At 36.8% G+C, this 23267-nt stretch overlaps 1 protein-coding gene across 2 annotated transcripts in view; it reads left to right on the plus strand.

Moving 5' to 3' along the window:
- The window catches only part of KIAA0825 (KIAA0825 ortholog), a 284329-nt gene that overhangs the window by 70076 nt on the left and 190986 nt on the right, over positions 1–23267 (plus strand). For both annotated transcript variants that reach the window (XM_020793239.3, XM_020793243.3), the window contains exons 6-11: positions 39–133; positions 1904–2131; positions 3643–3908; positions 7315–7465; positions 13938–14128; positions 16467–16649. In XM_020793239.3, coding sequence (XP_020648898.3) covers positions 39–133; positions 1904–2131; positions 3643–3908; positions 7315–7465; positions 13938–14128; positions 16467–16649 — 1114 coding nt within the window. The remainder of the gene's footprint in view (positions 1–38; positions 134–1903; positions 2132–3642; positions 3909–7314; positions 7466–13937; positions 14129–16466; positions 16650–23267) is intronic.

Consider the following 23267-nt stretch of genomic DNA (forward strand, 5'->3'; position numbering starts at 1 on the left):
TATTCTTAACTTTGATCCCATTTTTTCATACTGTGCAGGAGTTCTGAAGAAAGCTGGTGGGGAGCTTTTAATAGGGGAAAGTGGAACAAATGACACCAGTGTGCTTCCAGAGCAGTTACTTCAGGTAAAAAAGGTGAGTAAAATAAAAATTGAAAAGTCCATCACTTTACCAGACTTTTTTCTTTTCAATGTAGATAAAAGTCTATTAAGATAATCTTTAGAAATCTCTTATACCCAGATATTAAGAGTTTCAGTCCTATTATTAAGCAAAGTCTGATGAGACTGATGTTGTGGAAAAGAAAGCTGTATGTAAAAGTTTTTTAATATATCACAGTCCTGCATAAGGAGCATCCTTTTTTTGCTTTTATATTTGTATTCAATTTTCTAAATATTTCTGTAAGTATTTTGAAAAAAGATTGAAAAGCAAAGACCTATTTTAGCATAAGCTTCCTACTGAATTTGTGATAGCTGTTTTCCACAAGCATGGTAGATGCTCCTTATTATCCTACATGTAATCATTATATAAAAATTATCTCATACTCTTGAGTAGTAAAGCATCTTAAGCCATAAAAATTCTTGAGTTATATCAAAAGTAATACATCACATCTATCACATGGCCAAAAGAAGAGTTATCAGAGTTTATAAACAGCAATTGTGCAATATTTTTGGATAAACAAAATGTGGGACCAGGACTTTATTATTTACTGTATATCAAGATCCATCCATACAAAAGAATTTAAATACTTTTGTAAAAAGGTCTTATGTTCTTTTGACTTTAAACAGATCACAAAACTGATTGTTGATAAACAAACTGGATTCTAATTCTGAACTTGGGTTCTATGCCAAGGATCTCAAAGATCACTTAAATACATGGACCCATATAATGTATTTCCTTTAAGCCTCCTTTTAAATGCTTTTCCCCCCTCTTGGAGATAGACTCTGTGCCTCATCACAAGATGCCATTGAAAGTTCCCTTTTCCAATTTTCCTACCTGAATAACTAAATTCAAGCCATGTTTGAGTGTTCAGAAATATTTGTTATATTTGTGTAGTTCTTTGAATCTTAACGTGTGCTCCATTGTTTCATTTATGGGAACCTATCCCCAACGGCTGTTTTTATTTATGGTCTGTCTTGTTCAGTTTGGTTGAAGCAGTGTGTAGTCAACATGAATCATCTGCAGAATTTGAAAACTTCAGAAAAAGGATAATAATTAAACCAGGAAGTTCATTTTAATACAAAGACAAGCAAAGCCATACTATGCTTGCTTAAACATACAAGTCTTGGTTATTTTTCCCAAATTAATTGCTGGTTTGTGTATCAAAAGCAACAAACACTGGAACTCAAAGCGATTCCCAAAAGCTTTCTGCCCTTTTTCAGAAATATCATGTCATTTCCGAAAGAAAGACTCCTAAGTATTATATTGACTCAAATCTTTTTTTTAAAGGGGGAATATACATGACATGAGTAACAAGAAAATGTCATAGAAGTTTAATTGGAACATGCAGTAATTTCATCACATTAGAAACTGCCATTAACCAATTTAATCTTGACTTTTCTTCTCTGCAAACCAGACCCAAAGTTGTGAGGAATTTTGTTTTTGGCTCAAATGTCAGATTGTTAACCAGGGAAATTTCCCTGTGCTGCACACTGCATATCCCTCTGTGGTTTGCTGAGTTTCTTATCACTCTACAATGTGAAGGAAAACTCGCATGAAAGAAGTAGGGAAATGTGTTTCCCTCTGACAATTGCTGAAGAAAAGGTACAGAGCCTAAGTAACAGGTTGCCATACAGGAAATACTTCAAGTTGACTGGGCTGTAAAAATACAAAGAGTCTTCTTTGGTTTTGGTAACATTAAAATAGCAATGTTTTACTGTTCAGTGTTTGTTGTATCATCTATTTCAGTCTACCATTTTGGAGTTCAGCTGGAGAAGTGCATTTAAAGACCTGTCTTCTTCCGTGGCACACTGTATAACAATTGCAGTTGAAGATTTTTCTAGTAAAATTCTTCAACAGGAACAGAATGAACAGACTTCAGCTACCTGCTATGCGATGCGTCTCATAAATGTGCGACACATGAAGGAATCCTGGGGTGTAGTTTATGAGGAAGAACAACCAAAACGAATTGCAAAGGCATGTACCAAAAGATCTGTAACCCATCAAAATGTCAGGCTGTCAGATTTGTTTTTCTTCCCTTAAAATACTAGCAATATTAATAATATTGTGAAAATCAAATATATAGAATCAATAATTGAAATAGACTTATCCAATTAATGCTAAAGGTAGCTTAAAACCAATTTTACCTTTTTTATTTGCAATTGTACTATACAGTATAGTCTTTGTTTATCAGCTATAATTGAAATGCTGAGTTTTAACAGGTAGGGAAAAGCTTATCTCTTCTAATGTGTTTTTCTAGATGAAATACTTTACTGTTTAACACTTGAAAGAACTTCAAAAAGAGAGATAACATATTAGAGCAGAAAGGCTTTTTCAGATTTGAAAGATGATGGGATAGAATTTGGAGAATAGGTGCAGAAGCAGTGAATTGAGAGTTGACGTTTAGACCAAACAGTCTAAGTTAAAAACAAATCCACCTAAAATAAAACGACTTCCCTCTATATTACTTATCTCCACACTTTGGATCAATTAATATATACACCAGAATCAATAATAATAATGGATGGCCTACTGAATCATATGTGTGTTTGCCTCTTTTTAAAAAGAGTTCTGTTCTGTGAAATATGTCAGAAGGGATCTGTTTGAAGTGAGGATGGGGAGTTGAAGAAGCATGCTTAGCCCTCTTGTTGTGGCTTTTCTCTCTCACCAGGGTTCCAAATACATGCTTATTTTAATATAATGTTTTCGTTTTGTATCAAATAGAGTGCAAAGGTAAACCTAACATTACTTACTGATATTTTACCATACACATTACTGTGTGTAATCCATAGGCTAGTCATTCCCCACCTTTGCTCAAATATATAAGCAATGTTTGAAGAGAGTGCAGGGTGCATAGAATTCAGTAGCTTGAGACTGTCTTGTAAAACGCTTAATCAAAACTATTGGGGAAGGATTAACAAAAGAGTATGCAAACATTGTGGTTTGTGCTCCAGCTTTTGGGGTTTTATGTTCTGCTTCCCCTGGAGTCTTTGGAGGGTATGGTTCTTGGTGTATTTGTTGCATTTTATAAATGTTGCAAGCCATTTTGAGAACTGTAGTTTATTAACTGGATATAAATCTACACAATCAATAAGTCATGTAACCATAGAACTTCTTTGGGTTACAGGAAAATAAGACTTGAAAGGATGTAACCGCTGCATAAAAATATGCTTTGTGGGTGTTTTTCCACAAGGTTTAAAGCTACCATATGTAGTGTAGAAATCTTATGTCCAATACAAGAAAAACGTCATGTGTTCAAATACCTTTTAGTCTTGTAATTCATTGTATTTTTTAAAATTCTGGTAAATATTAGTATTAAGTTATATTTTCTAAGGTTTTTATATTAGTACTTCTGGGGTTTTGCACTGTACATATTTTTGCATTTTAATATCAGTGAAATAAATATAAAACTTATGCCAAATACTGGTTGTTCAGTATAGACATTAAACAAATCTATTGTAACTGAATGTCACTTTTATATTCCATAGTTTTGTTCTGACATCATGGAAGAGCTTGACACATTGCTTCCGTTGGCTTTGGCTTGCAGAGATGAGTCTCTCGAGGAAATCAGAGCAAGCTTTGTAGAGGCTTGTTGCAAAGTAGCAACAGCTATACTGACAAGGTTGGAGGAGAGAAGTAAAGATATCCCTTCCAGAGCTCCACTGCAGAATCTCTATACTATTCTCTCCACAGCAGTGCACGTCTATCAGCATTTTAAGATGTATCATAATTTGATGAAAGAGACCAATAGAAAGTGAGTGTCTTCCACTGTGCTGTTTAAATGAACTCATAGATGAACCCATGTAAATGAAACTCTTCCATTTCAATAATAGAACAGACATCTTTTTTCTTAGCTGATGCCTAATACAGTGGTGCCTTGCTTAACGGGCGCCCCGTTTAACAACGAATCCGCATAGCGATGAAGATTTTGCAATCGCAAAAGTGAAAATGCACCTCTTTCATTGCTGAAAAAGCTCCAGGAGTCTTCTGAAAGTGGTGCGAGGGGGGGCTCTGGTGGGGGTGGGGGGCGGGCCTGCCACTGCCACACCCCCACCCCCACCCCGGCAAAGTGCAGGTTTCAGAGGCTTCCCCAGTGCATTTCCACTGCCTGTTTACCTTCTGGGCAAGCCTGGGCAAGCTTCTAAGAGCAGCACCGATCAGCTGTGAGGCGGGGAGGGGTTGGGGCTGGAGTGGAGAAGATAGCTTCCGGCTCTTTTCTGGCATGGATTCCTTGCAAGACAGCCACCAAAATTGGCTGCCCTATGGAGGATGGTGAGTTTTAAGCCCGTAGGAATGCATTGAAGGGGTTTCAATGCATTCCCATGGGCTTTTTTTGTTTCGGATAGCGACGATTCCGGATAGTGACGATTTTTCCGGAACGGATTATCGTCGCTATGCGGGGCACCACTGTACTAGAGATCCAGTGTGGTCACATGGGGAAAAGTCCTTTCAAATTCTTCTGGACTGAAAACAGTAGAAACCCCCAGTGGTAAAGAAAAAATTATGTGTCGGGAGCAAAAAGGGTTATCAATTAGTAATTTTTACATATTAATTAGTAAAAATTAAATTCATCAATTTTATATCTGCAGCAAATCTCGCAGTATTTGACCATGTAGTTGCAGCCTTACATACCTTGAAAACCCTATTAGGGTCATCATAAATTGCAAGCAACTGATGGCTCATAGTAACAATAGTTTGTTCTGAGTTTCTTGAATGTTTCTCTTTTAGTCTCTTTCCTCACTAATTGGCTTCCTTTACTCCTCCCTACCCCTCCTGAAACTGAATAGTAACATCTGGAGGCTGCTTGCAAGAACAGCTAACACTTCTTTTTAAAATTCCTTGTTCTCCGTTGATAATGGTTCAACAGCATCACCATTCATTGATGTAACCAGACAGGAAACCTTTGCTTTCTTTATTCCTTCTATTTTGTTCCACATTTATATGTTGCCCTGGACACATTTAAGCCATTGGTTTCAACTGAAATCTTGGTACTTCTTACAGGGGAGTAAATCCAGCTGGACACAATGGAGGTTACATGCATATGATTATAGTTTCCATTGTTAAATTATAAAAAACCCACAGTATGCATAACAATAAAAGATGGCAAATAAATACTTATGCAGAGATCATAACCTCAGATTTTGCTACATTTTGAAGGACAGGATATCTATTCCTAATTGCTTTAGGAAACAGCTATTAAATTAAGAAATTCTGTTGTCACTTTCTATATGATGAAGGATGTTAAACAAAAACATGTATTTTAAGAATGTGCCCACTCTTCATTTTTCCTTATCGGGTGGAATCCTATTGGGGGGTTATGCTACTGTTAAATGTAAATAGTTTAAATAACAGCAACAAAAAGTCAGCAAGTAATTATGTAAATAATATTTTTCTTTTTTTTATTCATATCAGAATGTTGCACAAATAAAATTACAGGCATATACGAAATTTAGGTAAAATTAAAAACAAATTAAAATGTTAAGATAATTAGACTATTTTTGACCAGAAGCAACTATTTCAATAGTGTTATCTTTGCCATTTGCAAGATTGTCTAATAATACTAGTAATAAATTATATTAATACAATATGTCTGATTGAATATGGGCTGGAGTTACTAAAAGTCCTGTGGCAGTAAAGAAAGTGACAAAAGCTTTCTTCTTTGCCACCATTGTGTCTGCCCAGTTGTTTCAAGCTATCTACGGCCTATTGGTCCAGGAGAAAAGAGTAGGAACTGCTTGATAGCTGCTGTCAGGAATTTACACATTGTACTTTGCAGACAAAATCGCTCAGATCTATTCTTACCTGAATGCTACACATCATGCAGATGCTGTAGAAGTTATTTTGGCACAAGCTTGCTATGTGTTCATGGAGTTGTTCCAATTCATGCAGTGCAGATATGTGGATAGGATTCTTGGAGAGGTGAGATCCATCACGTGTGCTGGATTCTTGCCCTTCTTGACTTATAATTGTAGCCAAGGCAAGACTGGCCAAATGGATGATGGAAATGGTGAATCTTCTATGGTTCAGATTCCGTCCTCTGGCTCAAGGTGTATCTCAACTATAAGGCATCTTTTGAAAAAACGGTGGACCCCACTATATTGGACAACTATGAGTCAGTCTCCAGTATCTCGTTTTAGGGGAAAGTTGCTGAGGCATGTGGTGGCCTCTCAGCTCTTGGGGTTGCTGGATGAAATGGATTATCTAGATAAATTTCAGGCTGGTTTCAATCCTCATTATGAGACTGTCCCACTTTGATCTCCTTGATGAACAGCCTACAACAGGAATTAGACAGGGAGAACCTTACGTGGTTCTGCTTAACCTCTTGGTGGCTTTCAATACCATTGACCATAGTATCCTTCCAGTTAACATCACCGGGATGGGATTTGGAGGTACTATCTTCCAGTGGTTTTGGTCCTTTCTGGAAGGGTGAACTCTTCTAAAATTCCTTGCCTTGTGAGGATAAGGCGCCATCTTCTTTACAGTCTTTCTGCCAGCAAGTGAAAACCTTCCTTTTTAAGTTAGTTTTTGACCTCTACGTATATGCCTTTGTAAGAATCTCTTTCTTAGTAGGGCATGCAGCATATTTTTATCAGGTTTTTTAATTTGTTTTGGCATGTTTTAACATTCTTCTGATTTAATCATATTTTAATATTAATGTCTTAATTTGTTGTGATTTAAAACATAGTGTTCAGGTTTTGTACACCAACTTGTGGTTTTTCATTGGGATAAAGTTGGAATATAAATCAGTCGAACAAACATAAATACATACCAAGCTGTTTGGTGTTATTCTTAGCAGAACATTCTTTCAAATAAAAATAAATTATTTCTTAAGAGCCATAATTTTCTATAAGTATTACTTAGAATTGCACATTGTGTTTCTGCAACCAGGCTATTTCTGTCTGCATTTTTTTTATTTCAGTGTGATGACAGCATCATTTGTTTAAAACAGAATAGTATGCAATTGTGGAACAGCCGATGTACATTTTCAAACAGTTTTTATAATAAAAACCAGATATTAAAGTGAACATGGGTTTAGACTTAAGAATCAGAGAGAAATGAATGATGGATATTTAATAATCCAAACCACTTTTACAACTGTAGATTGTTATCTTCTATTGCACTGAACTTTACGTCTTTCTTTCATCATTCTATCTGAACAGACCCTTACTTGAAGAGCCTCTCCAACAGTATCAGGAATTGATCAATGTTCTTCGTTTTCAAGTTGCAAACTACTGCATCAGAATTTGTGCTACTAGCATTTTACAGGATGCTGAGAGTCACTACTGGGATGATAACAAAGCTTTTTATGAGGTTTGAGGTTAAATTTACTACCCTCTTTTGCACAAATGTCTCTTACTTTTGTTTTTTTTAAAAACTAATTTAAACCATGGCTATAGTATCCTTTGGATATGAGAACACATTTTAAGATTGTAATTCTACTACAGTTGTCCATCATACTTCATAATATGCAGTTGCGGTTTTTGTTGAAACATAGTGTAGGTCAGAACCATCTTATGCCTTCCAGCATCAAATCTAGAGATGAATTGCTAAAGTACAGACACTAAACAGTCAGTGCCTGTACTTCTTGTTGCATAGTAGTTGCATCTCTTGGACAGTTGAGAAGCTTCAGATTAACTAGTGGTAATTTGCCACATTAATTTAGGCTGTTAGATGTTTAAGTGAGTTTTAAGTAAGTGATAAAATTCTGCCAGGGTGAATTCAATATAAATCAAATTAATTTAAATCACAATTTAAATTCAAATATTTTTGTGATTTAAATCAATTTGATTAAAAAATATTTTTATCCACCCTAGATTCTGGCATCATATTGTTGTAACATGCTGTCAAATTGTCTTGTCTTATGACAACACTTTGAATGATTATTCTCCAAAATGTCCTTAACAGCCCTGCTCAGCTCTTATAAACTAAAGTTTATGGCTTCTTTTAAGGAGTCAATCTATTTCATATTTGGTCTTCCTCTTTTCCTGATGCCTTCAACTTTACCTAGCTTTATTCTTGTTTCTGGAGAATCTTATCTTTATTCCTAAAATTTGACTATCTCAGTTTTGTCATGTTTGCCTTCAGAGATACCGTATATGCCGGCATATAAGACGACTGGCCATATAAGACGACCCCTCCAACATTTCCACTCAAAATATAAAGTTTGTTATATACTTGCCGTATAATACTACCCCCTCTTCCGCACACCTTCCACACACCAAATAAAAGATGCTATTCATTGTCACCATTGTATGGCTGCAGCGCGACCGCAGCACCTCCGCCCCGCCCCTGCATCTCCCTGTGACCGGCACTAGTGCGCAAGTGCGCATGTGTGAGCTCTGCATTGACAAGGGGGCAAGCCGGAGTGCCGCTGCTTCCTGCCAAGCAGAACAGGCCGGTCACATCGAAAAGGCTGGCACCCCTGTCTCGCTGCTGATGCTCGCTTCGGCTGCCTTGGATACCACGCAATACTGGATGGCATGTAGAATGAGGTGGGCAGGCATTGGGAGGCTACTATGGGCACCAGGCGAGCATTGGAAGGCCACTATGGGCAGCTATGTCTATCCCAACTGAAGTGCACCCGGTGTATAAGATGATGCCCCTACTTGGAGGCATGTTTTTCAGGGCAAAAAAGTAGTCTTATACGCCAGCAAATACAGTAGTTCAGGTTTAGTTTGCTCTAGGATCCACTTATTCATCTTTCTGGGCATCCAGAATATCTATAAAGCTGTCCTTTAGCACCATATTTCAAATGAATTAATTTATTTCCTGTCAGCCTTCTTCACTGTCCGGTTTTCACATCCATACATGATGATCAAGAATAAAACAGTGTGGATGATTTTGGCCTTGGTCTCTATTGACACATCCGGACACATTATGATATTTTTTAAATTCCTTCATTGCTGCCTCCTTGTGTTTTCTTGGCTCCAGTCTCTATTTTAATTGATAAGTTAATCAAGGTATACAGAAACTTCACTATTTCAGTTTCTTCATTGTCAACATTAAAGTGGTCCTTTTCTACTGTGGATACCCAGTATGGTGTTGTGGACAGAGTGTTGGATTAGAACTCAAGAAATCTGGGTTTGAATCTCCACTGAGCCATGGAAACTGGTAAAACCATTTCTTAAATCTCTCTCACACTTTGAGAGACCTATTAGGGTCACTATAAGTTGGTTCTGACTTGACTCTACACAACAACGTAGCAGTTCTTCTGTTGTCATGATCTGTGTCTTATTGTTTAAGTGCAGACCTGCCTAGGCACTTTCTTCTTTCACTGTCATTGCTGCTTTCTGCCAGTAAGATGGTGTCATTTGCATATCTTAAATTGCTGGTGTTTCTTCCACCAATTTTCACTCTTCCTTCACCTGAATCTAGTCCAGCTTTCCCTACAATATGTTCTGCATACAGATCGAGCAGAGAAGGGTACCCTTTTCTGACACATCTGCCTATAGAAAATGATTCTGGCGCTCCATATTCTGTCCTAACGGCAGCTTCTTGTCCACAATGCAGGTTACATATCAAGACAATCAACTCATTTTTTTCAGAACAACCCATAGTTTCTCATGATCTACATAGTCAAAGGCTTTGCCATAGTCTATAAAGCATAGACTGATCTTCTGAAATTCTTTGGTGCATTCCAGTAGCAAGCGGATATTTGCAATATGATCTCAAGTGCCTCTTCCTTTTCAGACTCCAGCTTGCCTTTTTACTAAAAAGGTAAAAGCCTTTGTTGCAACACCTTGAACATCACTTTGCCTGTATGGGAACTTAAAACAATGTCCTATAGTCAGTGCACTCATAGGCATCTTCTTTCTTAAGGAATTGGAATGTATATTGAACGTTACAGTACGTGGGCCATTGTTTTGTTTTCCATATTTGTTGTCATAATCTTATTAGTATTTTAACACATTCAGTCTCTATTTTGAAATACTTCTATCAATATCTTAACTATCCGTGGTGATTAATTTCTTCCCAGTGCTTTCAGAGTAGCTTTCACTTCATTTTCTAGCATTGCAGGTTTTTCATCATACGGTTCCTCTTCAAAACAATGTGACTTCCCTTTATCTTTTCCGTATAGTATATTGTTTTCACTTCTCTTTATTTTATCCTGGCAAGTTAGTGTGCTTTTGTGTTAGTTTTTCAGCATTACTAGTCTAAGCTTAAATGTTTGTTTGATTTCTTGGATCTTCTGGAAGAGATACCTTGTTTTTCCTCTCTTTTTGTTCTCTTCTGTTTCTATGCTCTGGCTTTTACAATAGTTCTCATTGTCTGTATGTGGCAGTTGGTGAAAAACTGCATTTAAGATTCTGACCTTATTTCTGTCACTTTTACTTTTGTTTCTTGTGTGTCCTTAGCAGTTTTAAGTGTTTCTTCTGTCATCTGTCTAGGTTTTTGTTTTCTTTTTGCTACAGGAATAATGTTTTACATTCTTCCCTAATAATATCTCTGGTTTCAATCCATAGTTCTTTTGGTTTATAGTCAATTAAATTTAGAAATGAAAATCTTTTCTTTGTGTGAACGTTAAATTCATCAGAAATTTTAAATAAATTCTGTTTTGACCTGTAGGGTTTTTTAGTGCTGTTCTTCAGCTTTACTTCAGTGTTCTAATTCATGATTGATACCACAATCTGCTTCTGGACTTGTTTTGACAGAAAGAATGTAACTTAATCTCCTGCCTCCAATTATATACTCTACAGTGGTGCCTCGCATAGCGACATTAATCCGTACAGCAAAAATAGCTGCTAAGCGATTTCATTGCTATGTGATTTTAAAAAGCCCATAGAAATGCATTAAAACCTGTTTAATGCGTTCCTATGGGCAAAAAACTGACCTTAAAGCGAAGATCCTCCATATGGCAGCCATTTTCGCTGTCTCTTAAGCGAGGAATCCGTCCCTAAACACAGCGAGCGGCTATTTTTTTAACCCGGTGGCCATTTTGGAACCACCGATCAGCTGTTAAAAAATCATCGCTTTGCGATGATTGGTAAGCAAAACAGGGAATCGATTGTCGCAAAGCGAAAAAACCCATTTAAAACATCACAATGCGATCGCTTTTGCGATCGCAAAATCTTCATCGCTATGCGGTTTCGTCGCTAAGCAAGGCACCACTGTATTTGATTTCTATATTGCCCATCTGGCGATGTCCATATGTACAGTTGTCTGGTTTCTTGAACTGTGTATTTGTGACAAACATATTTCTGGCTTCACAGAACTTTAGGAGTCATTCTCTTTTTTCGTTTCTAACCTCTAAACCTTCCAACAACATTTGGTTCTACTTTGTTTTATATTTCTTGATTCTAATCACCTATGGTTAGGCTTTTTTTTTCTTTTTATTGCAGGGATAATCGTCTTACATTCCTCCATAATAGTATCTGTGCTTTCATTTCACAGTTCTGGTTCACAATCAAATAATATATATGTATTATTTCTTTTTATAAATTTCTGCCATATATCTTCAAATGGTTTAATCCAACAATTCTCAGGTTGTGTTCTCCCACTGTAAGAGTACCACTCATGTGTTGCAAGTAAATTAATGAATAAGTGATAAGTGTCTGTAATTAAGAGAATACACACGGATACATGTGTTTACATTTTTTAATGATTCGTTGCTCTGGAAATGGCAAAGTCACATAGGTTCCACTGAAAGGAAGTTATTCTGTTATGTCTCTTTACTAGATATCATTTGGCCACTTAGTCATTACTAATGCTACAGCACTGAAGAACATAGTTTTGTTTGTGCATAACTCAAGAGAGCTTTTGTTCAAATTTCTTCTTGAAGGATAATCCGTGGAAAACAGAATTGACCAGAGCGGAAATTGAAATTATAAGAATTGTAGCATTTCTTAGATTATACAGAATATGAATAATAGAGGAGAACTTGAAATACCAGTTTCAAATCCTTGTTAACTGAACCTTAGTTAATACTGTAGTTAAAGCAGGCAGTGGGAATTTACACTCCAATAAAGAATTACAGAATGTGGCATGATATGGAGACTCTCCAGTATAGCATCTCGTCAAGTGAGTGGGTAGAATACCTGGTTTGCTTTGAAATTTACAGTACTCTCCATAATATATTACTGAATAAAGCTTTTTGTTTAGAAATACCTCTCTCAGTTTTCAAAATTTATGTTTTCTAATTGTCAAAAATAAAGTTGTCTATTATAGATAATACAAACTGGCTTCTGTAATACTGTCCAGCTGTCTGTTCTCTGTCATACAATCTAAATAAAAGCCCGCATCTGTTTTATTGTATGAAGCTTGCAAAAATAGCAGATGTTTACCCATTCAGATATTTTGTAATAACAACAAATAGCAAACAAGAAAAATCTTTTCATGTAAATCATAATGAAGACTTCATTTTTTAAAACAAAGCTTATACCAGGTGATCGGAAAACATGAAGAATTTTAGTAATGGGAATAATATATGCTTCAGATTATTACCAATAGATACGGAACTGTATAAAAAAAGACAGAAACACTCAGAATGTGCTTAGCAACATGGATATTATGTAGTTAAATAGGATATATGTTTATATTTGAAATGCATTTTCTAAGGCAAGTAAGCTTTTTTTGTAAAAGGGTCTCAGAACTCAAACATTGAATGGACTGAATCAAATCAAATCATTTAAGGTTTCTTATACATATGTACTTGTACTACTTATATTGTTTGCATTTTATTTTCTTGCTGTGGAAGACAATTATAAAAATGACTTTTATTCACACATTATAAATACAAATACACATTATATATATTATGAAACATTAATAAAATAGCCACGAGTAATCATTTGATTTGATGCTAATCTTAAAAATATTGTGTGTAGAGGTCTCTACTGTTAAAGGTTATTCTTGCAGTTGCACTTTATTATAGTGACCCGTAGTAACAGATCTTCATAATATATTACATATTAGACAGGAAATTATAATAAGGTCCAGTTTGTTTCAGGTATTGTTAAAATATAATGAGATATTCACACTGTATTGAAAATCTAATGACTGAATATGTACGTATATTTAGCAAATCACAATATACGAAGCACTTCTGTTCTACCCTGTGAAGTGTAGTGCATGCAGCTCTATTTCTTTTCTTTTTCCCAGAGTTACCTGTGCTACATAAATCTTAATTTAGCCTATAACATCGACGTTCATTCCCCATATAGAAATCATTGGCTTAAACAGGGACTTCTGCATACCCTGCTTCCCTGAAAATAAGACCTAAGTTAAATGAAGCCCCACCCTCCACCATTGTGCAGCAACCAGAAGATTACATGACTGTAAAATAAAACATTCCCAAAAAATAAGCTCTAATGCATTTTTGGAGCAAAAATTAATATAAGACCCTGTCTTATTTTCGGGGAAACACAGTAGAAGGTTAGTTTTCACAGCAAATAAGAATATAATTTGTAGCATTAGTTTTATAGCCAGTCATTGTTTCCAGTGGAATTTGTTCTTGACTCTGCAGAGATGAGATGTACAGTACACATATAGTAAAGAAATAACAAAATAGTATAGAATACATTTTCAAAGTGAATTTTCTGGAAAGGTTAGTTAGGGAAAAGCTAAGCTTATGTCAGTTCAGATTAATGGGAAAACAGTGATTTCCTATCGTTGGTCTTCCCTTGCCAAAAATATGTTTTATATCTTGAAAGGATTCTGTTCTAGTAATTCAGCATTCTTTGCTCTTCAGCAGTTTCCTCTTAGCCTGAGTAGATTAGATTCATGGAATCCAAGCTGAATTCAGGCAGATTTGTATCTGTTGTTTAACATTTGATGGTTTTGCCAGGGAGAAAGATGCTCATTCTCTGTCCAGATGTGGCATTATTTCTGCTGTGCTCTTCATCATGATCTATGGGCTGTTCTACCCCCTGCGTTAGCCCAGGAGATTCTAAAAGAAGTACTGGAAGAAACATTGGCACTTTTGGCTTGCAGATATTGTCAAGCGCATCCCAGTTACAAAAGAACATCACAGATAAGGTACTGTAATTATTTATTAGTACTTTGTGCTATAGATCAAGTGATTCCATTGCTGTTATTCCCATTCTTCTCTTCATCGAGCATTCAGCATGACATCAGTGCAAAGCAATACAATAATGGTAAAATAAAACTGCATGAACAAGTCAGAAAGAATATAGGCTAAGAAAACTGAAGTCTAATGAGTAATTATTATATAAACAATGTAAAAGCAGCAATAGAAAGTACAATCAAAAGTATGTTGAAATAAATATTTTAAACATTTTGTTTAAAGAACAATAGCCAGATCATAAATCCTTTTTTTATTTTTGATCTTTTATTTTGAGCCATGATTTAATGGTTATGTGTATGAGGACAGGGAATAAAAGTCTTGTTCTTTCACACAGACAAAACAAAGAGATTGGAAATTCCTCTCTCCATTTTAGATCAGCCCATTTAGTGTGTCTTCTGAATAGTGAACTGTGGTTCGTATTTACCGTAGTTTTTAAAAACAGGCATCTTCCTAAACAATGATTTAGAGTTAGTTTATTTCAACAAACCATAATTAAAGGGAATCACAGTTTTTCCAGTTTTAAATATAACAACAATCTGTGCTTGTTCTAAAATAAAAGTGAAAACTTCCAGCCACTGAACCATCACATAGAAGCCTGGCAGGTTTATGAACAGATTTTGTTCTTTAGTGTTAAAAGGAAGGATCTTTCAGAAATAATGGCCCATAGTCTTAGCTATATCGTTTAACTGATTTGTTTTTTTTTTTAATATTTTTACCCCACCCTGTGAGGGTGGTGGAATGGAGAGAAAGGCCTCCCTTTATGATCTTAATGCCTGGACAGGTTCCTAGAGGGACATACGGTCTTTTAGATATCTTGGCTCCAAGCCGTTTAGGGCTTTGTAAGTTAAAGCCAACACCTCGAATTGTACCTGGAAATGGATCAGAAACCAGGGGAGCTATTGAGTTATATGTTCTCTGAAGCTAACTCCAGTTAACAATCTGACTATGACGTTTTGGACCCTCTGGAGTTTCTGAACACTTTCTAAAGGCAGCCCCACATGGAGCATGTTACAGTAAACCAACCAAGATGTAACTAGAGTATGTGTCACCATGGCCAGATCAGACTTCTCAAGAAATTGGTGCTCACCATATTTTATCATATGCTATATCTTTCCCTTTTCTTGGCCTGTTTACCATGTTTTGTGAAAATAAGTTTTCCTTCATTAAATATTCCAGCAAATGAAGGGATATCTGATGAGATTACATTACTTTTCTTACATGTGGCAGTTCGTGTTTTTGTTCTATATACATGTAGATATATTTCTTTCCAATCTTCACAAATGTTCAAAAATTAGTTTTGTGACTCCTGCATTCAGGGGCTATGACCCCTTCTGAATTTCAGTTTTCTGTCTTTCCCATAGTTGGCTGTAACCAGGAAATGCAGCAAAGAGACATAAAAACAATTAGCAAAGATCAGAAAACAGCTATGATATAATTCTCCCTTCAAAATGTCATGTTTTATAATATGTAATATAACTGCAAATGCATTGTGTTCTTGGAAATATTTGTGTGTAATTCCTATCTATACTGCACATAGGATTTGTACTTCATTGTTCTGAGCATATATTTATTTCAGTATTTACGTAAATAGTTTGCCATAGAGGTGGCAATATCGCAATAAAAGTATTGTATAATATTTTAGTTTTAGAGCGTATTATTATTTTATTTTTGCTGTTCTGCATTGATTCTGTCTTTTAAAAAAATGTTTAAATGTCACTGCTTGAAAAGCCAATAAGCAGATATGTGCAATGTCTGGATAGCAGTCTTGATCTGTTAGTAAAAATTGGAGTTTTGCCATTGATGCCGGTGGATTGTGGGCCACAGGTTTAATCATAGATATCTCTAGACACTGTTAGGAAAGAATTCTGTTTGAAACCTTTAAAGTTGCTGTCAGTCAGTGTCGACATTGCTGAGCTGAATAGACCACTGGTCTGATGCAGTATAAGGTAGCTTTTTTTGTATATGGAGCAAAGAAAATGTTGAAATTACAGTATTTTGTATGAGAGTATTCAGAATTAGATATGAAATATTTACATCCTAATGTAGAAAAAAAAGTCTTTATACAAACGAAGTTCTGTACATGAAGCTGATCTACATATGCAGAACAATAAATACATATATGCAACTTATTTTCACTGCTTAAAATAAGTAGGGAAACCTTAGCTCTCTGGATGCTCTTCTGATCTTGTGATCATTTTCACATTGCTTAGTGCACTGTAGCCACTGATTTCATGATATTGGTTGTATTACAATGGATTGCCTTCAGTCAGCTTGCTTTATATCTTACAGGATAGATGTTACAGCAATTCTTATGAGCTGTGAGAAAATGCTGTGGTCAATTTGTAGCTCTGTGCAAGAACTTCTGCGACCGCATGAAGACAGAAATCCTCATATTTGTAAAATACACAGACATTGCAATAATTTACTAGCAGCAGGTGTCATTTTAACAACACCGCTAGAGAATCTGTGCAAGTAAGTATGATGTGATATTTGAAAGTAAATATCTACTTGTCCTATACTAGGGGTAATAATTGTCTAAATGACAACTAGGTCTCCTTACATAATAATGCATAAAAATCTGAATACTGAAATCTACTTTGTGTAAGAACTTGTAGTTGATTTTTCTATTCCTGCACTAAATCCAGTAAACTTGTAATCAGTCTCCTATACACTAAAGGATGTGGTGGTGGTCATGAAACCTCAAGAAGCAATTGAGTCAACCTTTTACTTCTCATTGAGTGTCTGCATTAGAAGGGCCTCCGATCTACTCAGATCTTGAGAGGGAAAGGATCCTAGGTCAAATATCCAAGAAAAGGATAGTTTTGAAAAAGTATTGGCCTAAAAAAATCAAGGTTGCTCTGGGATTATGAGCAGAAGAAAGATTGTATTTAGGGTAAAGTCAAATGTAGGTGAAATCATCCTTATAATTAGAGATGGGGACGACTCACCATTTTGGCGAGTTGTCTCGCTTCGTGAGTTGTCAAAAGTTGACGAAGTTGCCCCCATGAAGTGATGAATAACGAAGTTATTTGTCGATTTGTGGGGAGGGGGTTATTTAAAAATAAAACACACACCACCACCCCAGCCCCGCTGACATCTCCTTGCTATTAAAACAAACAAAACAAAACACCATTTTGCCTACTGGCTGCTGATTAGCTGATCAGTGGCAGACAGGCAGCCGCCCCTTCACAGCTGCCCAACACCACGGCCTACCGCCTACCCCCACCCCCTTCCTTAGCTCTCTCCCGCCCCCACTGACACCCCCTTACCTTAATCACCGCTGCCAAGGTCTCCTTCTGGCCTCCCAGCCACAGCATGTAAAAAGGGAGACAGGCTGCCCTTTGCAAAGATGGCGTCTGCGGCTTCATTTAGGGTAGGGAGGCTGCAGCTGCCATCTTTGCAAAGGGCAGCCTAATCCAGGACGGAGGATGAATAAAAACGGGTAAATATTCATTCCTTTGTATTCGTGGGGGTCTCTGGAACCCTTGAATATGAAGGGGCAAATATTTATCAGCTATTTTCATCGAAAAAGTCGATCCATTTTTATATTTGTCCCCATCTCTACTTATAATATATTAGCAAAAAGTGACTGTAATTCTCTTTTAATTTCTTTAATATAATGTTGAAGGAAGAAAAAATGTAATCTATGCATCCATGTACATTCTTGGAGAATTTGTTTAATTTTCTTTTAGTTAGAAACATGGAGAGACCAGCCCAGTTTCAACATCACCTCTCTCTCACAGTGACTGGCATTTTGTTGGTATAAAAATAACTTTAGAAGCATTTAAAGTAGAAAAGAAAATATTTACTTACAGTTGCAGTCTATACGTAGTTATAGTCAGAGGGATAAAAAGAAAAAATGAGGAGAGATCAATCTCAACCATGTGGGAAACAGACCCTCCATGCTGGCTGCATGGTCGGAGATCAGGAGTGGAGAGAGACTAAGAAAACAAAAGGAAGCAAAGTGAACAAAGTAAGAAGAGAGGAAGGGGCAAGGCAGAGGTAGGAAAAATAATTTTAGCAATAGACTAGTGGGAAAGGAGAGAATTTCTTTAAATCCCAAAAGTTACCATTACACAGATACCTAGTGTTACAAAGCATGCAGTACTGTTATTCTCTCATCAAACATAACCAGTTACAGAGTCCAATTACATAGCTGTTCCTTTGAGCAGATCTATTTCTAAACTTAAATCAGGGGTGGTTGTGGTTTACAAATTGTAGCCAAGAAAAGTCTCAACAAACTTGCTATTGATCAAGCAACAGTTGTACAGACAGTACATTTTACATTCTGTAAACAAGAGCCAGTGATAGCCATCTTTGTTTCCTTAGAGACATGAAACCTTCTTTGTAATCAGTAAACTGCATCAGGAAAGTGGCATACCTGGCTCAGAACTATGTTTTCTTCAAGATACAGAATTACTTTACTCCTGTTGCAGACAGGAACTTCGTTTTAACAGATTGTATATCTTTAATATATGACAAAATGATATCTGTGATGCATAGAACACTGTAAGAATATATTAGCTAAGTCTATTCCATGTTGGGAAGTAGTTCACCTCTGAAAGCTAGTAAAAAATTTATTTAACTGAGAACAGTTATTTTAAATTAGATCATATATATAGAATGTAGTTAATCTGAATGGTTTCTTAAAGTTGGGATACTGTTTCTCTGTTTGATTTGGAATTTTAGAACTAACTCTTCATTTGTATCAATATATGGCACATTGATTAAGACTCCCCAGCAGTAGGATTAATCAGAATATAAGTCAATGATAGATTTGAGTAGAGAAGTATTACTGCTGTCAGCTGATAGGTAGAATTGTAGTGAAACAACTCACCTGAATTCAGTGGGCCAGTATAATTCATCATCTAAAGTCTAAAAAAAGGAGAGACTTAATTAGGATCAAACTATGTGAGATTCTAATTTCACAATTAGAACGTGTTAAAATGTTGTCCCTCCAAGAGGAATTTGTTCAAGCCTGCCATACTAATACGAATACCCCCGCACAGGTGGACATAACAAAGGCCAAACTGTCCACTCACTCTTCTGCTGCTGCGGGCTCCAGGCTCTCTTCCTGTCACTCCGGAGCTCGCGGTCGACTAGCCACTCCTGACACGAGGCTGGACAATGAGCCTCCCTGACACAGTGAAGAGTGGCTAGTTGACTGCAAGCTCTGGAGCAATAGGAAGGGAGTGCAGAGACTGCAGCAACAGCGGAAGAGTGAGTGGGCCCTTGTTATGTTCACTTGTGCGGGGGTATTCAAATTCATATATGAATATGAATACCCCCATCTCTATTCAGGAGTGCAAATTAACTTCTTGATGACAAAAAAACCCTCCAAGCTGATTTGCAACATGAGTTGCTGAAGAATCCTTGTTCTAGGATAAACAAATATCCTTTATCTCATAATGGAGTTTTGCTTTTAATAATGTACTGAATCATATAGTTTGAATCTAATTAATTCAACTCCAAAAGTGAATACAATAGATTGCATTTTCTGGTCAATTTTGGATGGATTATAAATGGAAACTGCAATATCAAAGATGTTGTAACTATGTGGAAATATTTCTAACTGTGCTTCAAGCTGTGGCAAAGTTTGGGGTACTCATGTTTTGCAAAACTCTAAACAAATTTACTATACACTAAATGTTTTTCAGTAACCACCACTAGAAGTTCAAACAATTAATTTGCATAGTTTGTGTCAATATTCAGGTACTGATCATGTTGCTGATGTCTAGAATGCATTTGAAAAACCTACAGTATTTTCCACAGATGAAAAAATATTAGCAATTGTTAGCCATTCTATGACAGCCAAACTTCTACCTAGCAGACGGCTGAACACCCCAGCTACAGCCACAGTTTCAAGTAATTAACATCCCAGTAGTTCAATTTCTGTTTACACATTGCAGTAATTTATATGGGTGGTTACCAGAACAACAGATCCCTGAAGCTAAATGTCATAATCCATTAGCTGTGTGGGTAGTGTACCAGTCTAAACTAATAAAAAATATTGAAGCCCTTTTCAGAACTGGTTGAATACTATCCAGACAGACAGACAAACCATGCATTCATAGTACTTTTCACCTTGTCCATCAGAGTTCATCTGAGTCAAATAGTAAAGAAATAACTGCTGCATGTCATGAGTGTACTGATAGCACTGCACTCAAAATCTCTTGATGACCTTAGTCAGCAGTTTAATGTAGATTTTAAATTACATGGGAACAGGATGGAAATGCCCTGAGGTACAGCAAAAATCCCCCAGCATGACTGTCTGCAAATAGTCATCCAGATATGAGTGGAACCACTGTAAAACTGTATTGCCCACACCTGGCTCAGACTACTTCTCTTCAAAGTTCATGAGATAATTAATTCAAGCTGAGTAGTGTAGAGGGTTGGATATGTGGAAGGTGTTATAGCGGCCTGAGTGAAGGGGCAGATACACACTTGGGGGCAGCTAAAGGTTGGTGATAGTGAAAGAGGAAGAGAGGAAATTAATTAAGATTATTAAAGAAAACACGTTTATTCCTGTGGTTATTCAGAGAGACCAATAGCTAAATAGCCAAGTGATGAGACCAAGGGGTTTTTGACATCGGTATATGAGAGGCACAGAACAGTAGGTCTCAACTTTTTGTCCTCCAGGTGAGTGGGACTTTTAACTCCAAGGTTAATTGAGTATTTGTTTTAGTGGCTAGGGTTTCTGGATATTGAAGTGTGCCTGGAAGACTGTCAGGTTGTGTACTGGCCAAAGGGGCTGTGGGGGAAAGAGAAATAGCAACAAATAATGCTTCTACTTCTATTTCCGGAAGTTCCAACCCCTTCCACCAACCAACAGCCCTTTTAGAATTCATCTAGATCCACCAGTTGGACTGTACTTCAGAATGCGGCAGGGGGCGCGCGCTGGCATTTCTAATATTTTCTGAATTTAAAAACAAAGCAAAGCCTCCCTGCAAAAGTGAGAATAAAATAGAATTAATTGCTATAACTGTATTTTTGACTATTTTTATATATGTCATATTGTTGCATTTTTATCCATGTAAGCCGCCCCGAGTACACATTGTCTAGGGGGGCGGGGTAAAAATCTAATAAATAAAAAATAATAATTATTAAAAAATAGAACTCCTATCATAGGAAGGGGAAAAATCCTACCCCAAACTCAGCCATACTTCACTGTTTTCCACTTACTGGGAACCTTTTATGAAGATTTTTTAAAAAGGAGACATCCATATTTTGTGCAGGAGATGTGTTTGCATTCCTGTGTCTGGAGAAGTCAGTTTTGAGCCACAAAAGCTCATGCTCAAATACATTTCTTAGTCTTTAAAGTACTGCAGTTTTTTTCTTTCTCTTTTTACTTAGGCAGCATTTAAAACTGTAATTCCCTATCTTGCATCTGAAATGGTACATCTGTTCTACCAAATTACAACCACACCATGCTAGTATTCCTCCATTCAGATTAGACTTCTACAAATACTGGGTTATCAAATATTGAGTTATCAAATCATGAGAGAGCAAGTAAAATGGGCATGCACATGTATGTATATGTAAGATTGTGGGATAAAGGTTAGGAAAGAAAGGAAACAAGGGAAGATGTTCTCTTCCTTGTTTCCTATTTCTTTTACTGCTCCGCAGGTTCTATAATATCATCTGATCTGTTAAACCACTGTAACACGCTCTACATGGGGCTGCCTTTGAGGATGATGTGGAGACTTCAGGTGGTGCAGAATGCGGCAGCCAGACTCCTCACCGGAGTGAGAAAATTCCAACATATCTCTCCAATGCTGGCCGCACTGCACCGGCTGCCCATCTGTTTCCACGTCAACTTCAAAGTTTTAATGCTTACTTATAAGGCCCTAAATGGCTTAGGACCTTGATATTTGGCGGAACGCCTGCTTCCACCAAGGTCTACCCAGATCACCCGCGTGAGCCAGGAGGTGAGGCTGAGGAGCCTGACACTGAGAGAGGCCCGGAAGGAGAAGACACAAAACCAGGCCTTCTCGGCGGTGGCTCCTCGCCTCTGGAACAATCTCCCTCCAGAGAGTCACGCGGCCCCCACACTGGGCATCTTTAAAACCCAATTAAAAACATGGTTGTTTATCCAGGCCTTCCCTCCAGCCAATTCTTGATCTTACTTTACTTTTCTATCTTTATTTTATTTGTATTATTATGTACTTGATATAGTTTTTGCTTTCTGATTTTATTGGAAGCCGCCTAGAGTGGACCGTTGGTCCAGATAGGCAGGATAAAAATCAAACAAATAAATAAATTAATTAATTAAACCAGTGGTTCTCAACCTTGGGTAACCCAGGTGTTCTTGGACTGCAATTCCCAGAAGCCTTCACCACCAGCTATGCTGGTTGGGGCTTCTGGGATTTGCAGTCCGAGAACACCTGGGTTACCCAAGGTTAAGAAACACTGCGTTAAACAAATCAATAATCTCAGTTTCCTGGTGTATGAGTCTTTATTCCCATTACTGTTTCCCCTTGAAGCAATAATTCATATTCCCTAGGTTTACTCTTGTTACCCCATACAGAAAACAATCTTTGCATTTTCTTTTCCTGAGATTTCTGACTCCAGAAGGCAGTAGGTGTTATAGTTGTGTTACCTGCAGTTGGGATCAGCCAGGACATTAATGGGATCAACTTCACCCATTCATGAAAATCCATTTTGACTGTCGAGAAATGGTCATGACTGCAATCTGCAACCGTTCAAATGAGTGGAAAGTTTGCCATCAGTTTTGCTAGGAAACCCTTTATTTGTTCAGTTTTATTACCAATCAAGTAAATGTTGTATTCCATTAATAAATAAAAACTTTCCATTTTTTATTGAAATGCTAATAGAAAATGTAATTCTTTTAAATGTAGGTTTCTATCAATTACCAAAGGAATTTTTAAAATTTCCTTTTTTAAAAAGTGTTATTTGTTGCCAGGCTTTTTACAAATAAAGCATATTGGTTTCACTTGGTTTTCAATAGATCAAGCCAAACTAGCATAACATTGGTGAACACGGCAAAAAGTGTACACATGCCAGCATAGTAATGGTGTGCAATATATGTTTCCAGTAATTCTTCATCTTTTCACAGGGATTTTCATACAT

This window comes from Pogona vitticeps, chromosome 2, assembly GCF_051106095.1.
Source record: "Pogona vitticeps strain Pit_001003342236 chromosome 2, PviZW2.1, whole genome shotgun sequence".
NCBI lineage: Eukaryota > Metazoa > Chordata > Lepidosauria > Squamata > Agamidae > Pogona > Pogona vitticeps.